Source organism: Sinohyriopsis cumingii, chromosome 11 (genome assembly GCF_028554795.1).
Source record: "Sinohyriopsis cumingii isolate HCF-2022 chromosome 11, ASM2855479v2, whole genome shotgun sequence".
Taxonomy (NCBI): Eukaryota; Metazoa; Mollusca; class Bivalvia; order Unionida; family Unionidae; genus Sinohyriopsis; species Sinohyriopsis cumingii.
Window position 1 is genome coordinate 48,092,384 of NC_142971.1, and position 25,252 is coordinate 48,117,635.

At 34.6% G+C, this 25,252-nt stretch overlaps 1 protein-coding gene across 1 annotated transcript in view; it reads left to right on the forward strand.

Annotated features, from left to right (window-relative positions):
• Nucleotides 1–25,252, forward strand: part of LOC149788408 (uncharacterized protein C12orf56 homolog) — a 73,234-nt gene that overhangs the window by 40,708 nt on the left and 7,274 nt on the right. The window contains exons 6-11 of the mRNA XM_089974371.1: nucleotides 3,521–3,630; nucleotides 5,803–5,892; nucleotides 10,052–10,175; nucleotides 17,426–17,500; nucleotides 20,688–20,765; nucleotides 22,255–22,436. Of these exons, the coding sequence (XP_089830497.1) occupies nucleotides 3,521–3,630; nucleotides 5,803–5,892; nucleotides 10,052–10,175; nucleotides 17,426–17,500; nucleotides 20,688–20,765; nucleotides 22,255–22,436 (659 nt within the window). The remainder of the gene's footprint in view (nucleotides 1–3,520; nucleotides 3,631–5,802; nucleotides 5,893–10,051; nucleotides 10,176–17,425; nucleotides 17,501–20,687; nucleotides 20,766–22,254; nucleotides 22,437–25,252) is intronic.

A 25,252-nucleotide genomic window follows, 5' to 3' on the forward strand; every position in this document is an offset into this window, starting at 1 on the left:
ACTCGACATATTGTCGCATGAGAATGGTATCCTTATTATGAAGGGATCCCCTTAGGGATAAAAGCTTTACATTTTTACTTCAGCATGTATTGATGTTGCAAATAATAACTGTTGACATTCAGATCAAAATCTAGGGTTACAATACCTCCTGTGGAACAAAGCCCCAACCCCCAGCTTTCCAACAGTCTTTATACAAGACAACAAGACTGGATTACTTTGTGCCACTTGCAGTAGATAAGATAGACAAGCTTGTTGTTATCACTTATCAGAGATTAGTTTGCCAAAATCCATTATGTGACAAGTGTTTGTTAATTATGCTGGGCTGAATCTCATTCCTCTTTACTAGATTTACAAAAATGACACTAATAGAAGCCTACATTTGTCATATTTGATTTACATTAGTTACTTGTCATCCTTTTATAAAGACCAGTCCTAAAACATAAATGTAAATACTGTCTAAAGACCAATCCTAAGACATCATTGTAAACGATGTCTACAACCAGTCCTAAACTATGAATGTAAAAACTGTCTAAAGACCAGTCCTAAATCATGAATGTAAAAACTGTCTAAAGACTTGTCCTAAACCATGAATGTAAAAACTGTCTAAAGACCAGTCCTTAAACATGAATGTAAACAATGTATAAAGACCAGTCCTCAGACATAAGTGAATCACAGTCTCAAGACCAGTCTTGAAACATGTGTAAGCACAGTCTCAAGACCAGTCTTAAAACATATAAACACTGTCTAAAGACAGGTCCTAAAAGATGTATAAACACTTTCTAAAAACAGGTCCTAAAAAGAAGTATAAACACAGTCTAAAGGCCAGTCCTAAAACATAAGTGTAAAGACTGTCTAAGGATAACTGGAGTGCTATATATTTACATGCTTATTGTTAACAGTTTGGTAGGTCCTTATGGAAATGTCCCATGAGAACATTTGATGTTATCTTTTGGGTCATTATCAAAAAATGTTTTTTATATGCAGTTATAATTGGAGCAAAGAAATATGAATTAACTTTCCAAGTTGGGCTTAATTTCCCAAAATTGTTTTGGGTTGTCATACTAAGGCTTATTACCTTAGGGTTGTTATATTAAGGCTTATTACCTTAGGATTGATATTAAAGCTTATTACCTTAGGGTTGACATATTAAGGCTTATTACCTTAGGGTTGTCATATTAAGGTTTATTACCTTAGGGTTGATATTAAGGCTTATTACCTTATCTTGGCATCCGTCCATCTACGGGAGACGATGGCGTAGCTCCAAAGTAAGCTTTTGTCTACCCTTCTTTCTAGCTCTCTTTTCAGCTTGTTTTATTCATCTCTCTTCCTCTGTGTTTTGAACTCCCTGCCTGACAGCTAGGCGCCAGCTGGAATGGTTGTTTGCACAGCTCTCCCAGTTGTTGACATTGATGTTTGCCATCTTCATATCCTTCTTGCAAACATCTTTGTAGCGCAGATGTGGTCGTCCAGTTGGTCGTGCACCTTCTGCAAACTCCCCATATAACAGGTCTTTGGGAATGCGACCTGGGTCCATTCTTTTGACATGGCCAAGCCAGCGAAGGCGCCTCTCACTGAGAATGGAGAACATGCTGTTCATGTTGGCACGTTCTAGAACCTCTGTATTGGGTACTTTGTCCTGCCACTGGATGTGCAGAATGCGCCGCAGACATCTCAGGTGGAAGCTGTTGAGTTTCCTCTCGTGTCTTGCATAGGTGGTCCATGTTTCGCTGCTGTAGAGAAGTGAGCTGAGTACGCAGGCTTGGTAGACATGCAGTTTGGTCTTCTCTGTGAGGTTGGGGTTGTTCCAGACTCTCTGGTTAAGTCTGGCCATCACTGCTGCTGCCTTGGCAATCCTGCTGTTCACCTCAGAATCAATGGAGAGTGAGCTGGAGATGTTAGACCCGAGGTATGTGAAGTTCTTGACAACTTCCAAGTTGTACCCATCGATGGTGACAGAGGGAGGGGAGTCTGCGTCCTGCGCCATGACGTTTGTTTTCCTCTTCGTTTTTGTTTATTACCTTAGGGTTGTCATATTAAGGCTTATTACCTTATGATTGTCATATTAAGGCTTATTACCTTAGGTTGACACATTAAGGCTTATTACCTTAGGGTTGTCATATTAAAGCTTATTACCTTAGGGTTGTTATATTTGGATTGCTAAGAATGTACTGCATGAACAAATATGTACATTGCAGAGGGTCCTGTAAGTAAAGTTTTTACCATAATCTTGGACTGTAGGTGTAGTTATGTCAGTGGTACAGTAAAAACCTCTCAGAGTGAAGAATTTTGTATTAAAGAAATATACCTATTCATTAAGGACGGCAGAAATGAATCGTGTTCCTTAATTTATTTTTATAGATATTTGACCATTCAGTAGGATGCACACATAAAGGGAGCCATGGTCATTCATTTGGCATAGTACATAGCTTCCATTTTCTTGGCGTGATAAGGCCAAATAAAGAGTTAAAAGTAACATTAAAAACTAATTATCAACCTGCAGCATAAAGTAAGTGTACTCATTAGACATGTTTCAATGCATTTTTTTTGTTGCCATAAAGTAAGTGTACTCAATAGATATGTTTCAATGCATGTTTTTGTTGGCCATAAAGTAAGTGTACTCAATAGACATGTTTCAATGCATTTTTTTTTTTGTTGCCATAAAGTAAGTGTACTCATTAGACATGTTTCAATGCATTTTTTTTGGTTGGCCATAAAGTAAGTATACTCAATAGATATATTTCAATGCATTTTTTTTTGTTGGCCATAAAGTAAGTGTACTCATTAGACATGTTTCAATGTACTTTTTTTGTTGGCCATAAAGTAAGTGTACTCAATAGATATGTTTCAATGCATTTTTTTTTTGTTGGCCATAAAGTAAGTGTACTCAATAGATATGTTTCAATGCATTTTTTTTATTATTTTTTGGCCATAAAGTAAGTGTACTCAATAGATATGTTTCAATGCATTTTTTTAATTATTTTTTGGTCATAAAGTAAGTGTATTCATTAGACATGTTTCAGTGCTTTTTTTTGTTGACCATAAAGTAAGTCTACTCAATAGATATGTTTCAATGCATTTTTTTATTATTTTTTGGCCATGAAGTAAGTGTACTCAATAGATATGTTTCAATGCATTTTTTTTGGCCATAAAGTAAGTGTACTCAATAGATATGTTTCAATGCATTTTTTTATTATTTTTTGGCCATAAAGTAAGTGTACTCAATAGATATGTTTTAATGCATTATGTTTTGTTGGTCATAAAGTAAGTGTACTCAATAGATATGTTTCAATGCATTTTTTTTGTTGGCTGTAAAGTAAGTGTACTCAATAGATATGTTTCAATGCATTTTTTTTTGTTGCCATAAATTAAGTGTACCCAATAGATATGTTTCAAAGCATTATTAATTTTTTTGCCATTAAGTAAGTGTACTCAATAGATATGTTTCAAAGAATTTTTTTTTTTGCCATTAAGTGTACTCAATAGATATCTTTCAAAGCATTTTTTAATTTCCTTGTTTCAGAGCCCTGATATATTCAACTTCTTTTTGAGGCAGCTACAGAAATACCTACCAAAGTCCAAAGTCAATGTGAACTCAGATTCTGGCAGAAAAGAGAGAGCAGATGAACTGGAGTAAGATATTTTATTTATTACATGGAGGTCTGTCTTGTAGTTTATACCATATATGATATTTTATTTATTACATGGAGGTCTGTCTAAGACTTGTAGTTTACGCCACATTCTGAAAAAATGCATGGAAAATTGGAAAATGTTTTAAATTACAATTTTGGACTAAATTTGTATGAAATGAGCAGCTTTTTTTTAAAAAAAATATAACATGTAATGAATCAGAATTTTGGGGATGTGATTAAAAGAGAGAACAAAAGGACAGGATATAAGATTATATCAGAGCAGTTTGTATTTGGACCTGGTTCACAGTGAAAACTTGAGTTAGTTGTTAAATCATGCTGCACCAAAGTTGGACTAACACAATGCTATAAGTTTGATTTTATCAATGTGTACACCATAATTTTTAATGGCCAATTCATTGTTATAATTTTTGCAGTCATTTGTCCAGCATATATTTCAAATGATGCAAAACATTCTTTTTAGCCATTTAGAATTTATTTAGCGATGCAACATTTTGTACAGGTAAGAAAACAAGCCTTTATTGACAGCTTTTTCAAACCTTGATTGACAGCCTTTTCTGACCTTGATTGACAGCCTTTACTCATTGCATTCAACGTAAATGAGATAACTTCAAAGACACAAATAGATATTCTGCAATTAAATATCCAGCATGTGAGCTATTAGCTATGTGGTAAGTAAGTAAACAGTTACTTGAGTGTATTGTGTACCTATAGGTTGTTTAATTAACCAGTAAAATATAGATCTTACTCAGATGTGTATGATCAAACTTTTAAATAGTAGACGGTCATATTCTTTAATTTGTTAATTTCTGAGGTTAATCACCATCTTTTGTGAACAATGATCATGTTTACTTCATTTCCTTGATTGAAAGTGATCATTAAGAGCTCCATAATATGTTTGAAATCAAAAACATATATTTAAACAGAAATGCTGAATTTTTTTTTAAAGTTCTGATACCATATGTTTGGATTGTTATGACTCTATGGTCATAAACTTAGTAACAGAAAGATGCGAAACCAAACAAGTTGTGTAAAACTTAACATATAATTTAATTGTCTATGTTACAAAATGAACATTTAGAAGAACTTACAGTGTTGTGAATTAAGTCCAAAATAATCCTAAAAGGTTCAATCGCAAGTCCAAAACTGTTCTGAATGAATTTAACAAATTAAAGAATATGACCTTCTGTCTGCTATGACATTTAGTCAATGACTGTAGATTGCAATGAGCTATAAATTGGTTGCTGACAAGTTTTAAAAACAATCTCAATAATAAACCTATTTACAAGTTTGGGGTAATTTCCCATTGGATGACTGTGTCTGGTGGGTTCTGTTGCAACATGGGGATATATTGTGAAATATGTAATGTGCAACATTAATCAAGTAGGGAATACATGTAATGTGATGTAGAGCTGTAGTATGGATATAAAGACGAAGAGGTAAACAATTCTTTCCAAATTTCCAATGTTCTTGTTTTAAAATCAGTCTGCAGATATATTTAATGCTGTGTTTAGATATAATTTACAAGGACTCCTCTGAATTATTCGCTGGAATTACAAACTGCTCATTGACTTTGGACTAAAGTATTATTCTGGGATTACTGTGAATTTATTCAAAGGAGTTCACGACAATGCCATTGCAATACATCAATACTGTTGGTATATTAGTAATCCATAACAGCGAGTGCTTTAGACCACTCGGCCACTTGGGGGCCCCTGTTAAAAAGGTGTATATGTGCATTTAAGGATGTTGAATTAAGATAAGCATTTTTTTACCAATTCCCCGTGACATGAGTTTTTTTTAAACCAATTCCCACCCCATAAAAGTTTAGTTTTACTACAAATTCCCTATGAAATGAAGTTGAGTTTTTTTTAACCAATTGCCCCAACATGAATGTTACGTTTTTACCAGTTCCCCAACATGAAAGTTGTGCTTTTTCACCAGTTCCCCAGACATGAAAGTTGATTTTGTATACCAATTCCCCCGACATGAAAGTTTTTTACCAGTTCCCCCAACATGAAAGTTGAGTTTCTTTTACCAGTTCCCCAGACATGAATGTTGAGTGTTTTACCAATAACCCCCATCACAAAAATTGAGTTATGAGCTACATAATCTTTTCATATGCTTTTGACCTTCATTTTTATTTTCTTTGCAGATTTGTGATACTTGTGATAGAGATTGTCTGTCTGATGTTCAGAGAGTCTGAAATCATTGTGGAGAGGAATACAGCTTTAAAGGCAGAACGGTAGAAATTTAAGTCATCGTAGTTTTATGCAGTTAGGAATTTATTAAAATCTGCTTAAGGAAGTTGGTAATGTGAAAGATTCACCCATTCCATGCACATGATCACTCTTTTCATGTATGTATTCTTACTGCCCATGCTGTAACTCTTATTCATATTTTGACATCAAACTTGAACTTTGTATTACTATCTGGAAGAACTTTTTTCTACAAAAAATGGCTGGGAATTACTTTTATGCATTTTATCCAACATTGCTTATAATCTAATTCCAATAACTGTTTGGAAATACCATCGGCATGTATACCTGGTGCCGATGTAAATGTCATAGGACATATCTATTTGGCAAAATATGTCATTACGACTCCTTCTGGTCACTGGTTAATCCTTGTTTATGCACTGTATTTTAACTAATTTAGTGTTTATTTAACACAAGTGTATCCACATTAATTACATAAAATCTATTGTATATTTTTTTAATTTACTTTTCTGTTTCATCTTCAGTGTTGGACTATGCAGACATGTTAAATTTGAAGATCCCATCAAATATGAAAGTTGAAATATAAGTTTATACTTAAACCACTTTCATGTGCACTTGTGTTTTACTCAGTGATATGCTGAAAATGAAAGTCTTCAAAATGGGGTAAATATTGCCCAGTTACAATACTGAATACAACATATGTGTGGTGTTTTCTTTGGTCTAGCTTGCTAATGATTGATGACAACAGGTAAGAAATGTATGTTGTCTACAATTGAAATCTTGAGTTTTTGTATTCAGAATAAATATAAATTATGGAGATTCTTAAATTGCAAACCACCCCATGAAAAGAAAAACAAACTTCAGTGGAAAAGAGGGCTTTGATTACCAGCATAATAAGCACATGCCTTGAAACTTTCAACAGTGATAGCAGGTTCAATTTAAAGACTTGCACTTATTTTGTAACTTTTATAGTGGTTCCTACTGCTCCCATAAAGGACCTGAAGTTTACACATGCTTTAGACCCTTTTGGCTCTTAGCATTTGAATGTTTAGAACACTATTTCCAATTCATTTTCACTTATTGCCACCTAGCTTACATGAAGGGTTCATCCAGGAAGGAAGTTGTGTGGCACACTAAAACTGAGTCCCTGTGACTTAAAATTTAAGGATTTTTTGAATATTGCTTAAATTTATATTTTGGTTCTAATTTAAATACCTTTTCACTCTTTTGCTACCAAACTTACAACTTTTAGCCCTTATCAATAATTAGTCCTCTAATTTTACTTTTATGTAGCACCATATAGAAACTACTGTGCTGTTAAATGCTACTGTACATGTATCTTGTGACCTACTTTCCAAGGGATTATTTTGCCTTGCTTGAAACTTGTATTTAAGGCTCTGATTCCAATACTGTTTTAGCTTTTTTTTGCCACCAAACTTGCATCTTAGGTTGAAGGTGTGTTGTACACCAAAATTGTGTTGCTGTGATGCTGACACAGAAAAGGGGATTCTTTTGTGAGTTCCCACATATGAGTAAGTGTAACATTTCTCCAGGTTTAAAAAACTGCGGAGCTGCAGTTGATCTCTTCCAAATGCAAAAGAGCAGTTTGATTAAGGTCAGTACACTGAAAACAGGTCAATTTTACAGTCTGATGTCATTTTTCAACCTAGTCTTGGTTAAATGTGTTATTTTAACAACAGACATTAGGCTTACATTATAATATGAAGTTGGTAAAATCTAGTGGCTGGAGAAGCTTGCAGGGTGTTGTGTGTTCTGAATGACATCACGTGACATCATGGAGATGTAAATATTGTGTCTAGAGAGCATTCTTTATTAGTGTAAAGTAATATTTTTGAGTTGGAAGATATATTTGAATTCATAGCCCAGAAGAATTTATGTGATTGTCTTTTGTCCAGTACTGTTACATACAACCCTATTTAGACTACTGTAACACAGTATGGGGTAATTCAAATGATAAAAACATAAGAAAGCTGGCACATCTTCAAAAAAGAGCATTTGGACTAATATTAACCCGGAAACAAACCAAGAAAACTTTAGCTGTAAGTTAAAATTATTACCTATTAAAGACCAAATCTGATTGAGAAAAGCCAAATTAATATAATGATATCCAAAAATAATGCTCCTGAATATTTACAACCGCTTTTCCAGTATAGGCTACCTGGCAATACTACCCCCACCTGCGATCTATGTCTACCAAACAGTATTAAATTCCCAAACCAAATAAGGAATTATTTTAAAAGGTTTCCAATACTATGGAACTTAATTTGCTCTGGAATAGTATTCCAGTTGAGATTAGAAATGCCCACTCTATTTCCTTCCAAACCCAATATATCCAGTGGCTTCAGAGATGCAGCTAAAATAAATAAATTCCTTTGTATGGATGCCTCAAGTTGGATTATTTCTTAGCTAATTGTGTTACCATCTTTAAATAAGGTCATTATTCTCCTTCTTCTTATTATTATTACTGTCTATTAGCCCTAGGAATGAAAAACAACACATAATGACATCAAAGTGCCACAAACAATAACAGTAATGGTGTAAAATATTTTCTCACAATCAAATTTGTCAACTCTGGTAAAATTTGAATCTTGGGGAGGATGGAATGACCTTGTCTTCAGGAAGGTCCTACATGTAAGTCCAACATTATATATATTTACCTATAGTAAGAAGCAGTTATAACCAATTAAAAAAATGGCAACATGACTAAGCATTGTTATGTACTGACTTAGTGACCAACTGTAGTCAGTCCCTCAGCCTACATAGTAAAAATTTGCAAATAGACTGTTGAACCTTTAATTTTGTTCCAGTAAATATGACTTTATGAAAACTCATTGGTCAACTTTCAGCTCCAGAATCGAGTATAAGGAGTGGAAAAACTTTGTTGCACATTCAGTCAGATTTATAGACAATTCCATTTAGAGTTTCCAGCTGTGTTCCAATATTTAGCTCAGTAGTATGCCAATTTCCAGTCAACTCCTCCCAGATTGTTTTGGTGAGATTCAAACAAGGAAAATATAGAAAATGTCAAAACTACACCTCTAGTAACATCATCAGTGGAATTGGATGAATGAAACTAGGCATTGCAAGACTTTGGTGATAAAGATTTATTCAAGTTTTAGAGAGAGAGAGAGAGAGAGAGAGAGAAGAGAGATAAAAGACATAGAATACCAGAAACATATGGAAGATAATCTCTTCCCACCCCACCTGCCATGAACTGTACCACAAGAGCAGTGCATTAGAATACTTAGCAATGTTAAAATTTGTTTATGATAGAGTTTCATTCTATGAAAGAAGTGTATACTATGATCTGATGGGAATGATGTTGCATCTTGTCAGTGTTGCACCAAATTTGAACTTAAAAACTAGTGTTGTGACTGGTGGGGTGAAAAGATCTTATCTTCCATATGCTTCTGTCATCATGTATTCTGATGTTGTTTATTTTCACTCATCTCTCACTGTCTCTAAAACTTGAATAAATCTTATTCATGAAAAAAGTTATAATTGACTCATCCAGTTCCATTCATGACATTATTTGGGACCTTGCAAGGACATTTCTGTATATTAATTGTTTGAATCTTTCTAGTAAAAGCTGCATGGGTGTGGCTAGAAATTGGCAAAACTTGATAGTCATTGAGAAACAGCGCTAACATTTAGAACACAGATAGAAACTTTAATTTTCTGCAACCAATTTTTTTTCCACTCCACTCCTAATAGTAGATTTCTGAGCTAGAAGTTGACCAGTGATTTTTCAGTTTTATTTACTGAAGCAAAATTATATGGTAAACATTCTATTTTGCCCATTTTGCTACATGATCTGATGTGCCCACTATAGTGGGTGTACATACGAATGCTTAGTCATGTTGCTTTTTTTAAATCTGGCTATGACATAGTTTCTTGCTATTAAAGAAATATATCAATGTTGAACTTTTTGAACTTGCTGGAGACAATGTCCTTTCACATTCCCCTAGTTAACAAATCTGAACCCACAGACTTTGGAAACAGTTATACACCATGGCTGTTATTATCAGTGATAATTATAAAATTGTTTATAGCATCATGTGTATGTATATATATATATATATATATATATATATATATATATATATATATATATATATTTATATATATATCTTTTTTTGTGCACACATTCAATTTGTATTACAGTGGCAGATCTGCTTTGGATTTGTTGATGGTACTGACATGTATACCTGAGATTCCTAAAAGATATGCTATATCAGCAGCAGGATCTACTGAAACAGATGAGCTCAGAGTAGAGTCTGATGCAGAGGTAAATCTATGACTTTAGAATCTGACAAAGTGGGTGGGGCAAACTTTTGTTCCTTAGTGTGATAGAGTTGTGGCATATTAATTTGGTCTTGTCTATATATACATCATGGCTTGGTGGTTGACACAATAATGAAGATAAAAACATGGTATATTTAAATAAATCTTAGTAGGCATGTTTCATCTACAGATACATCACCTGATTATAATATTTTTGATATATATGTATAAGGTTTGAAAGCACATCATATTAAGAAAAAATATAACATCTTGCAAATTACTGCCATTCTAAGTCCTCAAAAAAGATCTTGAACACATATTTTGTTGTTTTAGAAATAAACATGCCAGTCCTTCACACTGAACTCTCAGCCAGTAACAGAGATATTATATTGAAAGCATTCTCTATACCTGGCATGGGAAACTTCCTCCAGGGTGTAGGCCTGATAAATGATTCTAAAAGCCTCACCCTATGATTGTAAATAAATGGGTAAAACCAGGTCACCTGCTGGATCCGTCCCATGGGCATTGTATTGTACACTCTACTCTATACACATCCAACAACTGTTCACAGCATCATAGCTGTTGGCAAAATGTTTTATCTGGTCACATGGCTGTTTCTGCAGCAAACTGAGCAATCCTTACTGAGAGACTCATCTGGAAATCAGTCTCTCTCACACATGGCACTATGCAAAAAGAAAAAATATCAAAAAAGGATACCTGCACTCCATTTCTCTAGTGACTTTCACTTACCTTCAGCTGGCAGAGAGAGATGCATTTCTGTCCACTACCATGCTGCTCAGAGACCACCACAAGTACCAGAATGCTCAGAGACCACCACAAGCACCAGAATGCTCAGTGACCACCACAAGTATCAGAATGCTCAGAGACCACCACAAGTACCAGAATGCTCAGAGACCACCACAAGTACCAGAATGCTCAGAGACCACCACAAGTACCAGAATGCTCAGTGACCACCACAAGTACCAGAATGCTCAGAGACCACCTCAAGGCAGCTTTTTTCTGTCCAACCTCTTGTTTACAGTTACATAAAGTTCAGGAAATAGCCTGTCAATGTGTCAACCCTCTCAAGGACCCATCAAACCAGAGCCTGACTTCATTTTGCAAGAGGGATCAGAAAAAGAAAAATATTCAGCTAAATCAGTCCTGACAAAGAAATCCCCCTCCAAAACCTAACTTTTTGGCAGGGATCCAGTCACCCAGAGCAATAGAAAAAATTACATGGTGAAGAAAGGACTGATTTCAGCCTCACCATGCTACCAATGGGAAATGATACCACACTAATGCCAGCCTCACCATGCTACCCATGGGAAATGATATCACACTAATGCCAGCCTCACCATGGTACCCATGGGAAATGATACCACACTAATGCCAGCCTCACCATGCTACCCATGGGAAATGATACCACACTAATGCCAGCCTCACCATGCTACCCATGGGAAATGATATCACACTAATGCCAGCCTCACCATGGTACCCATGGGAAATGATACCACACTAATGCCAGCCTCACCATGCTACCCATGGGACATGATACCACACTAATGCCAGCCTCACCATGCTACCCATGGGAAATGATACCACACTAATGCCAGCCTTTTCAGATTCCTAATGGGAGGAAGACTTAAGCTACTCAGACACTTTCTGCCAGAAAAGGGTGATATTGTTCACACATTGGGATTCTAACTCATGATGCACACAGGCATCCAAGGTAAGGACAGGAACTCTAAAGTGAACCTTCAACTCCATCAGTGGGGCCACGGGTAGCCAGGTGGTCTAAAGTGCTTGCCATTGCCACAGACTGCCATCTCATCTCTGTCCATGTGGGTTTTAGTCTTGGGTTCAGCCTATGTGGGTATGTGAGATGACTTGCAAGCAGCTTCCTTTGGATTGGTGTTTTTCCTGTCTTTTTCTGCTTTCTTCCTGCACCAGTTATATTGGCTGCCATGTATAGCCTATCCTATGCTGAAAAATGGCTTTAAGACCACAACAACAACAACATTAACATCATCAGTCAGATTAGACCTCCTTCACATTCCCTTTCACAGGTTTTCACCAAAATTACAGAGATTTACAATAAAGGTTTCTGACATCAAATTGCCAGGACATACTCCAGCAAACAAGTTGAGCAACGTTTTTGCAGAGTCACTTAATCCCCTCATTCCTCACTAGTTTTGCATAGGATTCCTTGTCAATCTGGAGAAATCCATTGTTAGCATGTCCCAGGATTTTACTCATCTGAACATGTAATTTAACTAGCATTCTCAATTAATTTGCCTCTCTCATGATTGTCCTTTGATGTCTTCTACCTCCTGGAAAGTTTAGTATCAGCCTGGGAACTCCTCACGTGAGACCCTTGTTGTAATCCTTCTGTCACATTGGTGTCCAGAGCTGTACTAAATTGACCTGACAAAGTTTTCAGACTGCATGGTTATTCCATCATGTTAAATGGGAGGACCTGTTGTTGTTTACAGCAGGCATCCTGTTTCATCACCAGCCACTGGAGACTTGAATTAGCACAGACAACAGCATGACTGGAGTACCAATCTCCTCCTGTCATTTCTAGTGGGTAGCTTATAGTACCTTGAGGAGTAGTGTGTGGACACCAACTTCAGAAGACACAAGCCAAATCGAATGCCATTTGGTCAGTATTAGTAGACGCAGTCTTGTAAGGGTGTTCTGGTTCTTTTTGACATCCCTTCGGTAATAATTTTTCTCCAGAGGCATTCATATTCAGATTTCTGCCCACTTACTTAGAATTTCCCAAGTGATGTCATTCACTGTCTACAAATCCACATTTAAGTCTGCCATACTTCAGTCCTGGTCAACATCCTGGCATGTTTGATCTCCTGATGGAACCAACCATTTCATGTATGATGGTTCATGCACCCTCCTTCTGCAGTGAATCTGCATGTATCAGGATTGATCCATAATGTACTTTTTCTGGCAAGGTAAAATGTCAAGCTCCCAATTCAAATCTTCTTACACACAGTCCTTAAGGCCAGGTCAGCTGATCCATTGTCCTTACCTGGTTCAATACATATGCCTTTCCCCAACCCTCTGATTCCCAGGGTCATTCAAAAAACTCTGGAATCTTGAGTGCTGTCTAGCCATAATTGTCCCTATAAGTGGAAAAAGTAATTGATCAATGACCTACTCAATATAATGGTGGAGATTTCCAACAAAATTTTACCTTCTTCTTGCTTGCTGAAACAACATGCAGTTTTTTCCAACCCAGTCCAGAAATGCTCAACCTGGCTCATACTGAACAAGCCCACAGAAAGAAACATTTCTGGGAACAAGTGGTGGACACAATTGACCTTGGCAAGAAAGACCACCACTTTGAAAGTCTATAAGGGAACAAGGGAAGAGTCTTCTCCCTAAGGTGGTGGGAGAGAAGTATCTCTCCCTTAAAAGCCTTGGTATGAAATACTGTTAACTTCCTGCTCTGACTATTTAACAAAAAGTTGGCTCAGATCACAATGAAGGGCTGTCATTCCAAGATTTCTGACACATTTCACCATTAAGGATGGGACGTAGGGAAACATAAACTTCTCTACCTAGTTCTGATTTGTCTCAAACATGGGTTCTGACACAGATAAAACAAGACACCTATTGAACCACTGTCAAGAGCCTCTCCTATTTGTCTTTTATGTAAGACATTCATCTCTGTCACTCTAGTCCTGGCAGGCAGAATCAGTGAAATTCATGCCGTATCTGTCAGAGTATCTGCCATTATGATATGGTAGTTTGTTTTCTTTGGACCCTCGATCAATAAAGCATTTTTCACCATTAGGGTACTCAGGTGGTAACTAAGATGTACTGAGCAAATCAGAAGATTGTTCTTACCACTCACAGAAGGAAGGGACAGTATTTTTGCCTGAGCTTTTTCAATCCTGATCTATTTAGGGTATCAATTCTGCTTCCATTATGACATTTCCTGCTTCTTTCTCAAGACCATTCCATCCCAAAGAACTACAATTGTATGAATTAGGCCAGGAGTGCAACAGGGTACCTTCCTAGGTCATTCAGTTGCTTTGTAATGATTTGGGCTTCTTTACATTCACTGAATTTGCCAGAGCAAAACTGTTTTCTCAAGACATATTGCATTTATTGATCTGTTCTAACCCTAGTTCATATCTCACATGTGTCTTGTACCCTCGTTCATATCTTACATGTGACTCGTACCCTAGTCCATATCTCACATGTGACTCATACCCTAGTCCATATCTCACATGTGACTCATACCCTAGTCCATATCTCACATGTGACTTGTACCCTCGTCCATATCTCACATGTGACTCGTAGCTGTTGCACATACATTAGATAATCAGATCTAGGGTCAACACCAGGGAAAAGGAATGTAGATCCTTCCAGCTTTTACCAATTCTCCCACAGCATGGTGATTGGGTAAGCTATATGAAAAAAATAAATCTTTGGAGTAAGATCTTTTTGTTTCATAATACTTGTCAAATTATAATATGGACACACCCTTCCAAACCATCATCAGAATTATATCCATCTATTCAAATAAAACCACTAGTCTCACAAAATATGTATTATTGTTCATTTTTGGTGTATTTCTCTTAATCAGATGCATAATTCAATTCATTGGTATGCAGACCTTGCTTAGAAACATCTTGTACACATTTTCAAGGATAACCAACTCATGTCAGAAATGTACTTTACAATATTTAGGGTTTGTATGAAAAATCCAAGGTCAGCAGTCAGATTGGATAAGGCATGCAATGCCAAATTATATTGTATGCTGATGGTTGAATCTGTAATCTGCAAGCAAAATAATTTTGAAAATTCACAATTTAACAAAGTGTCTATAAAGTTAAGAAATCCTGACTCAGAAATTTAAAAGTTATTTTTTTTGTCAGTAATTTGGATCTGAAATTCTTTAGCAGCTGAGACTGCACCAACCTTGAAAAAGTGAAATTATGCAAAATAGACAGAGAAATGGCCATTACTATTAAAAAACCAATAAATGAAATTGTATAATACATGTGTCAAGCATAGCAAGAATAATGGATTCACAACAGGAATTATAAAATACTGAACTCATACATTTGAAAGTTGTCATGCTTGTAAAATAGTATATTACAGAGATGGGCATTGCTGATGAATTTTATACAACTTTATTAACCCAAAGTCATGAAACTATTTGTCACACTGGTTTAGCCATCTTTTAATGTTTCATTGGGAGAGCTGGGTCTCTTTGAAAAATTTGTGGCAGCAACAAACTATCCATGGGAGATAATGCAGTATCACTCCAGTAGCAACTAATGAATGGCAAGATATGGTACTCATCTGTCAAAGTGGAGGCAACTCTCTGACTTGTTGAGTAGGAATTATTTTATTGCTAAAACAAACTAGATGTGACTGATGGGGGTTGTGGGAGGATCTGCCAAGGCTGGATTTGTGATATTTTGTATTCTACTTCAAAAAATACTTTCTTATTATGTTTTGATGATATCATTAGATTTGTATCATTTGAATGATTATTGCATTTGTTTTTAAAGTTGTTTAGCCCTTTATGAATTTGAAGTTGTATTTTTTTCAGTAAATTTACTTTTGTCTTTTTTGTAATTTTTTATGCAAGGATAGATGTTTCAAAAGAGTTTAGTTTGTATTAAAAACTGACTTTGTATTTTAAGGATTCTACCCTTTCTTGCTTTGATTTTTTTTGTATGCCTTTTTTTGGGATGCCTTAACTTACCCAGCACTGTATAGCCAGAATTGTACCAATGTACCATTAAACAACATGCATACATACGTAAATACATACATACATAAATATGTAAAGACAGACAGGCAGGCACGCACGCATGCACACACACACACACACACACACACACATATTGGGCCCCGAGTGGCCAAGCTCACCGTTCCGGATCACTGCCATCTCACCTCTGTCTGCGTGGGTTCGAATCCAAGGCTCGGCTAGCGTGGGTACGTGGGAAAGCCTGCCAGTAGCTTCTTGTGGGTCGGTGGTTCTTCCCTGGGTTTTCAAGGGTTCTTCCTCCACCAGTTACACCCTAGAACATACATACATACATACATACATACATACATACCATCCTGTCATCATCATGTAACATTCAATCCATCATGAATTTCATTTTCCTCAAAATTTGCCTTAAGGACTTGTGAATTGAAATCGAAGTTTGACTCAGAAGTTTGGTTTTTCATCATGAATATTTTTCTGTTAATAACTTTTGAAGGACATCAGTGATTGAAACCAAATTTAGCTAAAGGCTTTATTTTATGTTGAGAAACTCAGCATCAAGTTTGATTTTGATCTTTGTTTGGCAAGATTAATGTTATGGTCCTTGTTTGACTTAGGACTTTGCCATTGCCTGAATTCTCATTTTGCTGTGTAACTTGGAAGGACTTAATGGATTGACAGTGTTTGGTTTAATGCATTATATCAGGAAAAACTAGGTCAACTTTGATTTTCCCTTTTATAACACATTGACAGAATTGTGGCCCCTGTTTGACTTTGCAGTTTGTCTTCTTGGCATTACTTTTGTTTGCCTTTAATAAATTTTTTACCAGCATTTAAATTACCACCATTATTAATTACCACTATCAGAAATTACTACCATTATAAATTACCACCATTATTATAACAAATTACCACCATTATAAATTGCCACCATTATATTATTACCATTACATGTATATGTTTGATCTGGACCTTTGTTCTGATAAGGTCAAGGCCATGTTTGATTTTCAACATTTTTCATAAACATTGCACAGATTTATTACCACATTTCAATTAGAGATTTCAGCTCCTTTTTCATTTTAGAATTCAGATTTTATTGGATACAATGTTAGGTTTAAAATAATTGCATTTCAGTGGTTCCTTACAAACAGGTGCATATATAAGTAAAACAACACATTACATCAGTTAAAAGAAACAGAACACAATTGAGATCTTGAACCAAAGTATTTTCAAATACACCATGCTTGCAAGGGACATATATGTCTGCTAGACACATTTCTAGTTCAGTGTATTATTTTCATGTGTTGTTGGAAAGAGTTTATTAAGACTTATTTCAGATGAATATTAATGAGTGAATCCATACATTTAAAAGACTTATTTATTTTTTCACATTACAGGTTTTTTTTTACTAATATTTTGTTTGATATTTTGTAATATTTTTAAATAGATTGAAGTTTTCACATAAGTTGCTGTATTATTTTTGGTATTTGCAATTTCAGATTGAAAAGTTGATGTTAGAATTTAGAAAGAATTCTATCCATGTTGTATCAGAGTTGTTTCTTATGGCAAAACAGGTAGGTCCATAGTGTCTTTATTTTTTTATTTTTAAAAAATTCTAATTGTGTAACAGCTCATAAAAAAATTAGTTTTATGTCACATTAGAGGACAAAAATGGGTTTGCATCATATATTTGCATCAAATATTTATTTGTTTATAGAATTAATAATCTGTAACTGGCCATCCAGCAGTAGCAGTTGTTTTTTTTTCACTTTAATATTGCAGATCCAATATTAATCGAGGGCACCATAGTCTTAAATCTTGAACTTTCACATTTTTGGTTTTGGAATCTTGAATATTTTTGCAAGGGTTAATGATGTTACAAAATTTCTAGGATTTCAGATCTCTTCAATTTGGAGGTTTCTTGATCTGATCATATCATTTTGAAATACACAATCAAGAAACTCCACAGCCAAGTTCTCCAATCATTTCTTAGCACATCTGAGATATGAAGGTGAGCATGGGCAGAGATCAATACCCTTGTAAAAATGTCAAAGCAGGATGTGCATAAGAAAACAGTCTAGCTTAATCACAATGCTCAATTCATCAGTTTATTTTGTTGCTGAAAGGTAAATTAATCCCAAAAAATCATAAGTATTTATATCTTAGTAATCATAAAATATGGTTGGGGAACACATCTGTAAAGTTTTGGTAGTACATCTCATTTAAATTGTTTCTGTCATATCAGAGGCATCCAGATCTGAGTCGTCTGGAATCTTGTAAAAATTTGTATTATAATGGAACTTGGTACTAATGTTAAGCATCTAGAAACAAAATTGCAAATGGCCAGCACTTACTGCTTCAGTATATCCCACTAATTCATTATTTACATATCTTGCTCATGCTGGCCTTAAGGTCAAATAAACTTATGGCCCATCATCTGTTGTCTGTCAACAGTGGATTGTTTTCATTCTGGATTCCATATTTCCCATCCAGCTTTTATCAAACTCAAGTCCTCAAACAAGATGGAGAATAAGTCTGATCCAGGTATATTCATTAGGTTATCTTGCATTTGATCGTTTGAGCTTGTTTCACTTTGGAGGCCATATCGCAAATGTAATTTTTATCAGACTTGAAATATATGTTTATCTCGTCAAGATTTCCGATTAGTTCATTAGCTGGCTGAGCTGTCAATACTTTGGTGGTAGTATGTCATGGATAAGATTTTTGTCATAAGTAGTCAATACAAATATATATCATGAAGACATCCAATTAATTTTCTGAGTTGCCAATATTTTAGTGGTAGTCTATGATGGATAAGATTTTTAAACCAAACATTTGAATTCAGGATGCATACGTTTCAGTAAAATATATTTTTTAATTAGTAAAATTATAGATTGTATGGATTATATTGAATAATTTGTAATTTATAGCTGAAGAATAAGTAAAAAGAGAAATATATCAAGTTATACACCAAGTGCTTGATGAAATAATGAGTATTAAGATTAGTTTGTGAATCATGCAATCTAGAGACACAATTATAATGACGTGTGTGGAGTGGACAAAGTGAAGTGAAAAAGGGTGGTTAAACATGCTGATAGGAGGGACAATGTACAATTGCAGCCTTTCCACAATTATAGATATTTGTTCACAAACAATTGTGTTTAGAACATATTTGCATGTAAGTTGTCTAAGATACACATATTTATGTTCTGAGTATTTCTAAAACTTTCCACATTTGAAATTCTTAAATATTTTGGTAGCAAGTTTGGTATGTTTTGCAAAATAGAGTTTTAAATTAGCAGTTGGTGGTGTTGCCGAATTAAACTGCATAAAACATTTCTTAGCGGTATGTTATGTGCATTATTTTATGACATCTCATATATTCAATACATAAATTATCACAAATTATTTGGAGTATTATTCTAAATTATTTCATTTTTGCATTTTACAATTAAAAATACCTCAGCTATCTTTCTCTTGAAACACTTTCAGATTTAATAAACAAGAAACACATGTCCTTAAATATTTGTAAAATCTGTAAGCTATAATTTCAATTTGGGTGAAAGCCATGAGTCAATAAAGGATAAAGTAAATCTTCATCAGTAAACATAACCTTTATAGATCTTGAAATAAGGTAGCACCTCGTAATTCTAAAATAAATATTTGAACGTAATTTAAACCTAACATCTTGATTATTTCAAAGAATGTTTAATGTCAGATAGTTTGCTGTTTATAGTTTTTTTTAACAGATCATTTCCTTCTAAACAAACTTTAGTTAGATTGGAAGAATGGTGAAATTTATGAAAAGTGGCAGCTTCGAGACTTTAATTTGTGTAGGATGGATGAGCAATATATGGCGCATGTGGGTCTCATTCTTTTTATTTTAAATAGACCATTATTTTATGAAAATATGTAAAGTTTGCTTACATTGTTTAAAGGTTTTCATTTGCATATATGATGTCTAATATACTTGATATAGTACAATGGTATGTTTGATTATCAAGCTAAGACAATTCATTATTCTACTTACTCACTCTTTTTCTTCTTCTGGGGAATCAAAGACCCAGTCTTAGGCAATTTATATTAAGTTTTGTTTCTTTCATTTGCTTGTATTTCCTACGCCCATTTTCTAAAATTTTTTAATTTTTTGGATGAATCGTTATATTGCTAAGATAAGTTATTCATTAAGATTTCGATTAGAGTTTGTTTTATTTGCTTATATTTTGTAAACCTCTTGATTTGTGTTTCTTTAAATACCATGGGATGAATTGTTATGAAACTGATATGATGGTTTTCTACAGCAGAAGCCCTCATCCATTTGATCTTGAGGTCATTAGGTACAAGACGTAGAATATTTTTACCATGTTTTGGGTTGCATTGTTTTCTTCATGAATTCTGTTCATATATTGGATGAATCATTACAAAGCTAAGGCAGTTCATGCTTCACTCCACATTTAACCTCAGGGTCAAGGTCACACATTTATTCCAATGTTTTGATCATGAGTTCGGCATGCAGGCACTGTCTGTCCTGTTTTACTTGTAACTATATTGTTTATTTGTGATTCTTCATTATATGGTTCCAGATCTGTTTGGTTAGAAAAGTCTTGAAAAATGCTCTGGTTTTTCACAATTTTAAGAAAGAGATTTACTATGTAATACAATGGAATATTAATCATAAACTGATATATTATAAGATGCTTTTTTCTTTTTGCAAACATCTTCATTTTTCTAGACAACACATTTACATTCTTTGAATTTCAGGCCAATTGGAGCAAAAGTGAGGACAGTTTCTTCAATCTAAGCTGGATGGTTACAACTATGGAGGAAATAAAATCCACAGTAAGAGTTTTGTAGAATAGTTGATATGGAAAAAATGATATCGGGAGTTTCCCTGCAAGGTTGCACATCTTCATAATACCCCTTACTGTACTAAATTGAACCGGATGATAATTGGCCTCTAAGATAAGCAGAGTAGCGGTCAGTCAACTAGAACATAACCAACAGTCCTTTGGCATTGGTATAAATGTTACGATAGACTCAAATCTTTAGAATTGTCAAGCTGTCCAAGAGGATTCCAGTACATCACACATGCAATTTGTACTATATAATATAAACAATTTTAAATCTGTATAATTTGCTCACTTTCTATGAAGTGTTTTCCATATAATTGACATTTTTATCTCTTGCTATAATACCTTATTGAATGAGATACAGATCTGTCATTTGCCATGTTATTTAATCAAAGAGATACTGACCTGTCACTTGCCATGATATTCTATTCAAATAAACACTGATCTGTCATTTGCCATGTTATTTTATTCAAGGAGACACTAATCTGTCATTTGCCATTATTTTTTTTTCAAAGAGAAACTGATCTGTCACTTGCCATATTTTATTCAAGGAGACACTGATCTGTCACTTGTCACATTTTATTAAGAGACTGATCTGTCACTTGACATGGTGTTCAAGGAGACACTGATCTGTTACTTTCTATGAGGTGTTTTCCTTATGATTAACTGATCTGTCACCTGACATGATATTTTATTCAAGGAGACACAGATCTGTCACTTGTCATATTTTATTCAGAGACACTGATCTGTCACTTGACATGGTATTCAAGGAGACACTGATCTGTTACTTTCTATGAGGTGTTTTCCTTATGATTAATTGATCTGTCACCTGACATGATATTTTATTCAAGGAGACACTGATGTGTCACCTGACATGATATTTAATCAAGGAGACACTGATGTGTCACTTGACATGATATTTTATTCAAGCACTCCAGGTTCAAAATCAACAACAATCCATCTGGTCAACTCAGTCAAATCCACATTGGCAGCAAACCTAGTAAGATTCATGTTATGTCATTGTGCTGTCGGATCCGTAAGTGTCAGCAGGCATTTCACATACTAGTATGTATAGTTTCTAAGTGACAATATAAAATCAACAGGTGTTAGTGATGTCGGTCTTCTTGCAAGTGCATGCCCACTTTTGGGGTCATCCATTTAAGTTTGAAATGGCAACACTGAATTAAACAGTGGTATAGAACAGGCACTAGCACATAGCTATGTGAACCAGTATGATTCAGTATACAATAGATGCTACAGTTACAATATATGTAACCCAGCTTTGGGCGAGGCATTTTAGTCAAATTGCCTTGGTGCTAATGGTTAATTTGTGTTGAAGTGCCTTAAATCATCAAATCACTCAAACCAAAAATGTATAGTTGTTTACCCATGTGAAGCAGGACAAATATTAGTGTTTGTATTATTTCAGTGTTTTGGTCTTACTTATTTTCTGGTATGACTTGATGATGACTTTTCAGGAGAGGTATGTGGATGAAATCATAAGGATGATGCTGAAGATGATTTCACCCAAGGCAGATTCAGTTCTTTCTCCCGAGGACACAGTTCTGCTGTATCAGCAATTTTTTGTCCTGCAAATTTTCTTCCAGCACAGCCCCAAGATTCGTTCATTCATCTGTGCAAATTATTTAGAGGAATTCAGGTAAGTTGCAGTGAAGAGAATTGGTGAATCAGTACTTTCTTCCAGTACAGTTCCAAAATTCATTTTACCATCTGCTCAAGCTATGTTGAGGAATTCCAGTGAATTTTAGTCTCCAGAATAAGTGATTCAGTACTTTTTCTTATCTACATCTTTAGATGGGTATGCAGTAGATAAAATTCCTGGTTTACTTAAAGATATTTGTAAAAGCCCAGCCTGAAATAAACCTAGGTGAAATTCAAATCCATTAAATGTTGATTTGCAGCGGGATTAGTATATTTTAAAAAAGGTAAAATTTAGATATTAACACATTTCATACTGAAGCCTAGTGAGACAGGCAGTTGTGTAGAACTGGAAATTTATTCAGTTGGTGCTGTATCAGCATGAGAGATCATGGTATCATTAGTCAATCTGATTTTATAGGACAAGTTTTTCACATTATTTTGTAGAGTTATTGCCATTTAAAAAAAGCATAAAAGTTTCTACATAGTCATATTTATTCATTGAATATTTTCTGATGTAAGATATTAAGTTAAAAAGTAAAGGAAATTAGAGAGATATTTACATTTTTTATAACCATTTTTTAATGCAGTTTAAAAAAAATCTGAAATATTAATTTTACCTCCAAGATGTAAGCATATGATATGTCCGGAATTTTATACAATTTAAAATTATGAAGATAAAAAAGGTCCATCAGCAATGTCAAAGGTTACTGCAATTGTATACAATTTACTAGCATGGCAAATGGAGAGCAATCAGAACAGATCCTTACTGAAAATGCATCAAAACTCTTCATTTTGTATCAGTATTTTCCTTCCATTATAAATTCTAATGCAAAAATAGAGTTTTCTTGGGTTTATTATGATCCATTTCGAGGAATGTAAAATTTTATTACATTATATAGATAATTATATTTTTAAAAATTGAATTGATTGAAAAATGTGAGTTACTTCTCTAGATCTGTTATCCAAAATTATGTAAGTAGTTCCGTGTTTGATTGAAATGTTCATGGGACATATTGCTGATGAAATTTGTCTTGCACATCCATTTCTTTTGTCCACAATAGTCATTCATGGATGAAATATATAATAAACCAATATAAAAACATTAACCTTTCAATGCCTTCATCGTCAGAATATTTATTGGCTTTTGTTTTGGTGCGGAGGTTGGGTGCTGCTGTTCTGTATAAAGGTTTGTTCTGTTGCCTAAAGACTAGATCCCTTATTAGATCAAAATAATGAAAAGGTAAAGTAGATCAGAGTGTTGAGTCACTGTCCCTCCAACCATGGGGAGTAGAGAAGTTCTCTAGTTGTTTAGTTGCCTTGAAAACCATTGAAGCCTTCATTGTCATCAGTATCCAGGTAAAACAAAAAACAAAGCAACTAGTTGTCATCCATTCAGTCCATTTCAATGTAGTCAATATCACAATCCCCACTGCCTAAAATTGCAATTTCCTCCACAGAATTGTCTGTTTTCATCACTGCCATCATTTTCTCTTCAGTATTGTCTGCATTTTGATCTCCATACATTAAAATTGAATTTTGAAATTTAATTTTCCACTAACAGTCATCATATGTTCAGTTCATTTTGTCAATGTCAAGGCCACAAGCCGCACTGTCTAAAATGTTAGATGTCAGAAATGCCTGTATTTTAATCAAAATTGGCATCTATATCGCTATCTTAACTTTCTGCTTCATTGCTGTCTGCCATGTTGATCCTCACATGTTAAAACTCATTTTAAATTAAATTTTCAAGTAACCATTTATCATCTACTTTCCCATGGCCTAAAATGTAGATTTTCCATCAAAATTTATTTATATTTCCAACAAGATCAGCATGCACATAACTACCATCACTTGTGTCTTCAGAACTGTCTAACATTTTAATCATCATAAGTTAAAACTCAATTTTTCAATAAATTTTTTGCCCGTTTTGGGTTATTTTTCTTTTAACTCATGATGTCACTTTCTATCTTTATTTACATCTTTTCAAATGAGTACACATAAAATAATAACATATTACACAGTTAAATGTACACATAAAATAATAACATATTACACAGTTAAATGTACACTTCCATGAGGGGGCCCCGAGTGGCCGAGTTGTCTAAAGCGCTTTCCGTTATGGATCACTGCCATCTCACCTCTGTCTGTGGTGGTTCAAGTCTTGAATTCAGCCAATGTGGATATCTGAGAAAGCTTGCCAGTAGCTTCTTGTGGGTCGGTGGTTCTTTCCGGGGTTTTCCCTTGTTCTTCCTCCACCATTAATACTGGCCGTCATGTATAGCCTATCATGTGCTGAAAAATGGCGTTAAACCCCACAATAACAACAACAACAACACAACACTTCCATGAAATGATACATTGTATGAACATATAAGTGGAATCATGTACTAATGATAACCTTAGGTAAAATTGGAAGTGTGTCCTGTATGAAATGGATTAAACATGTTTTTAGGAAACGGTACAAACAAATAAGCCTCCATTATACAAAATATTGCACAGTTAATGACCTTTATTCGCATTTTAATCTTGTGCTTCACATTTACGTCTTTGTATTTCTTGTTTAAAATTTGAGAAATTATTAACATGAATTTAAATCTTCCCAATTTTTACAACCTTTCAAAAGGTAGTTATAGAATTAAGTCTTTAGTCCAGATTACACAAATACAAGCATTTTTTAATTTTGTCAGACAACTTCATACATTTATTTCACTAAATTAATTTTCCCAGGCATTTTTCCATTTTTTAAACTTGTCAGACTTGCTGGACTTGTACTATCAGTCTTGTCAATGAAACTAAAACCATTTTACATAGATG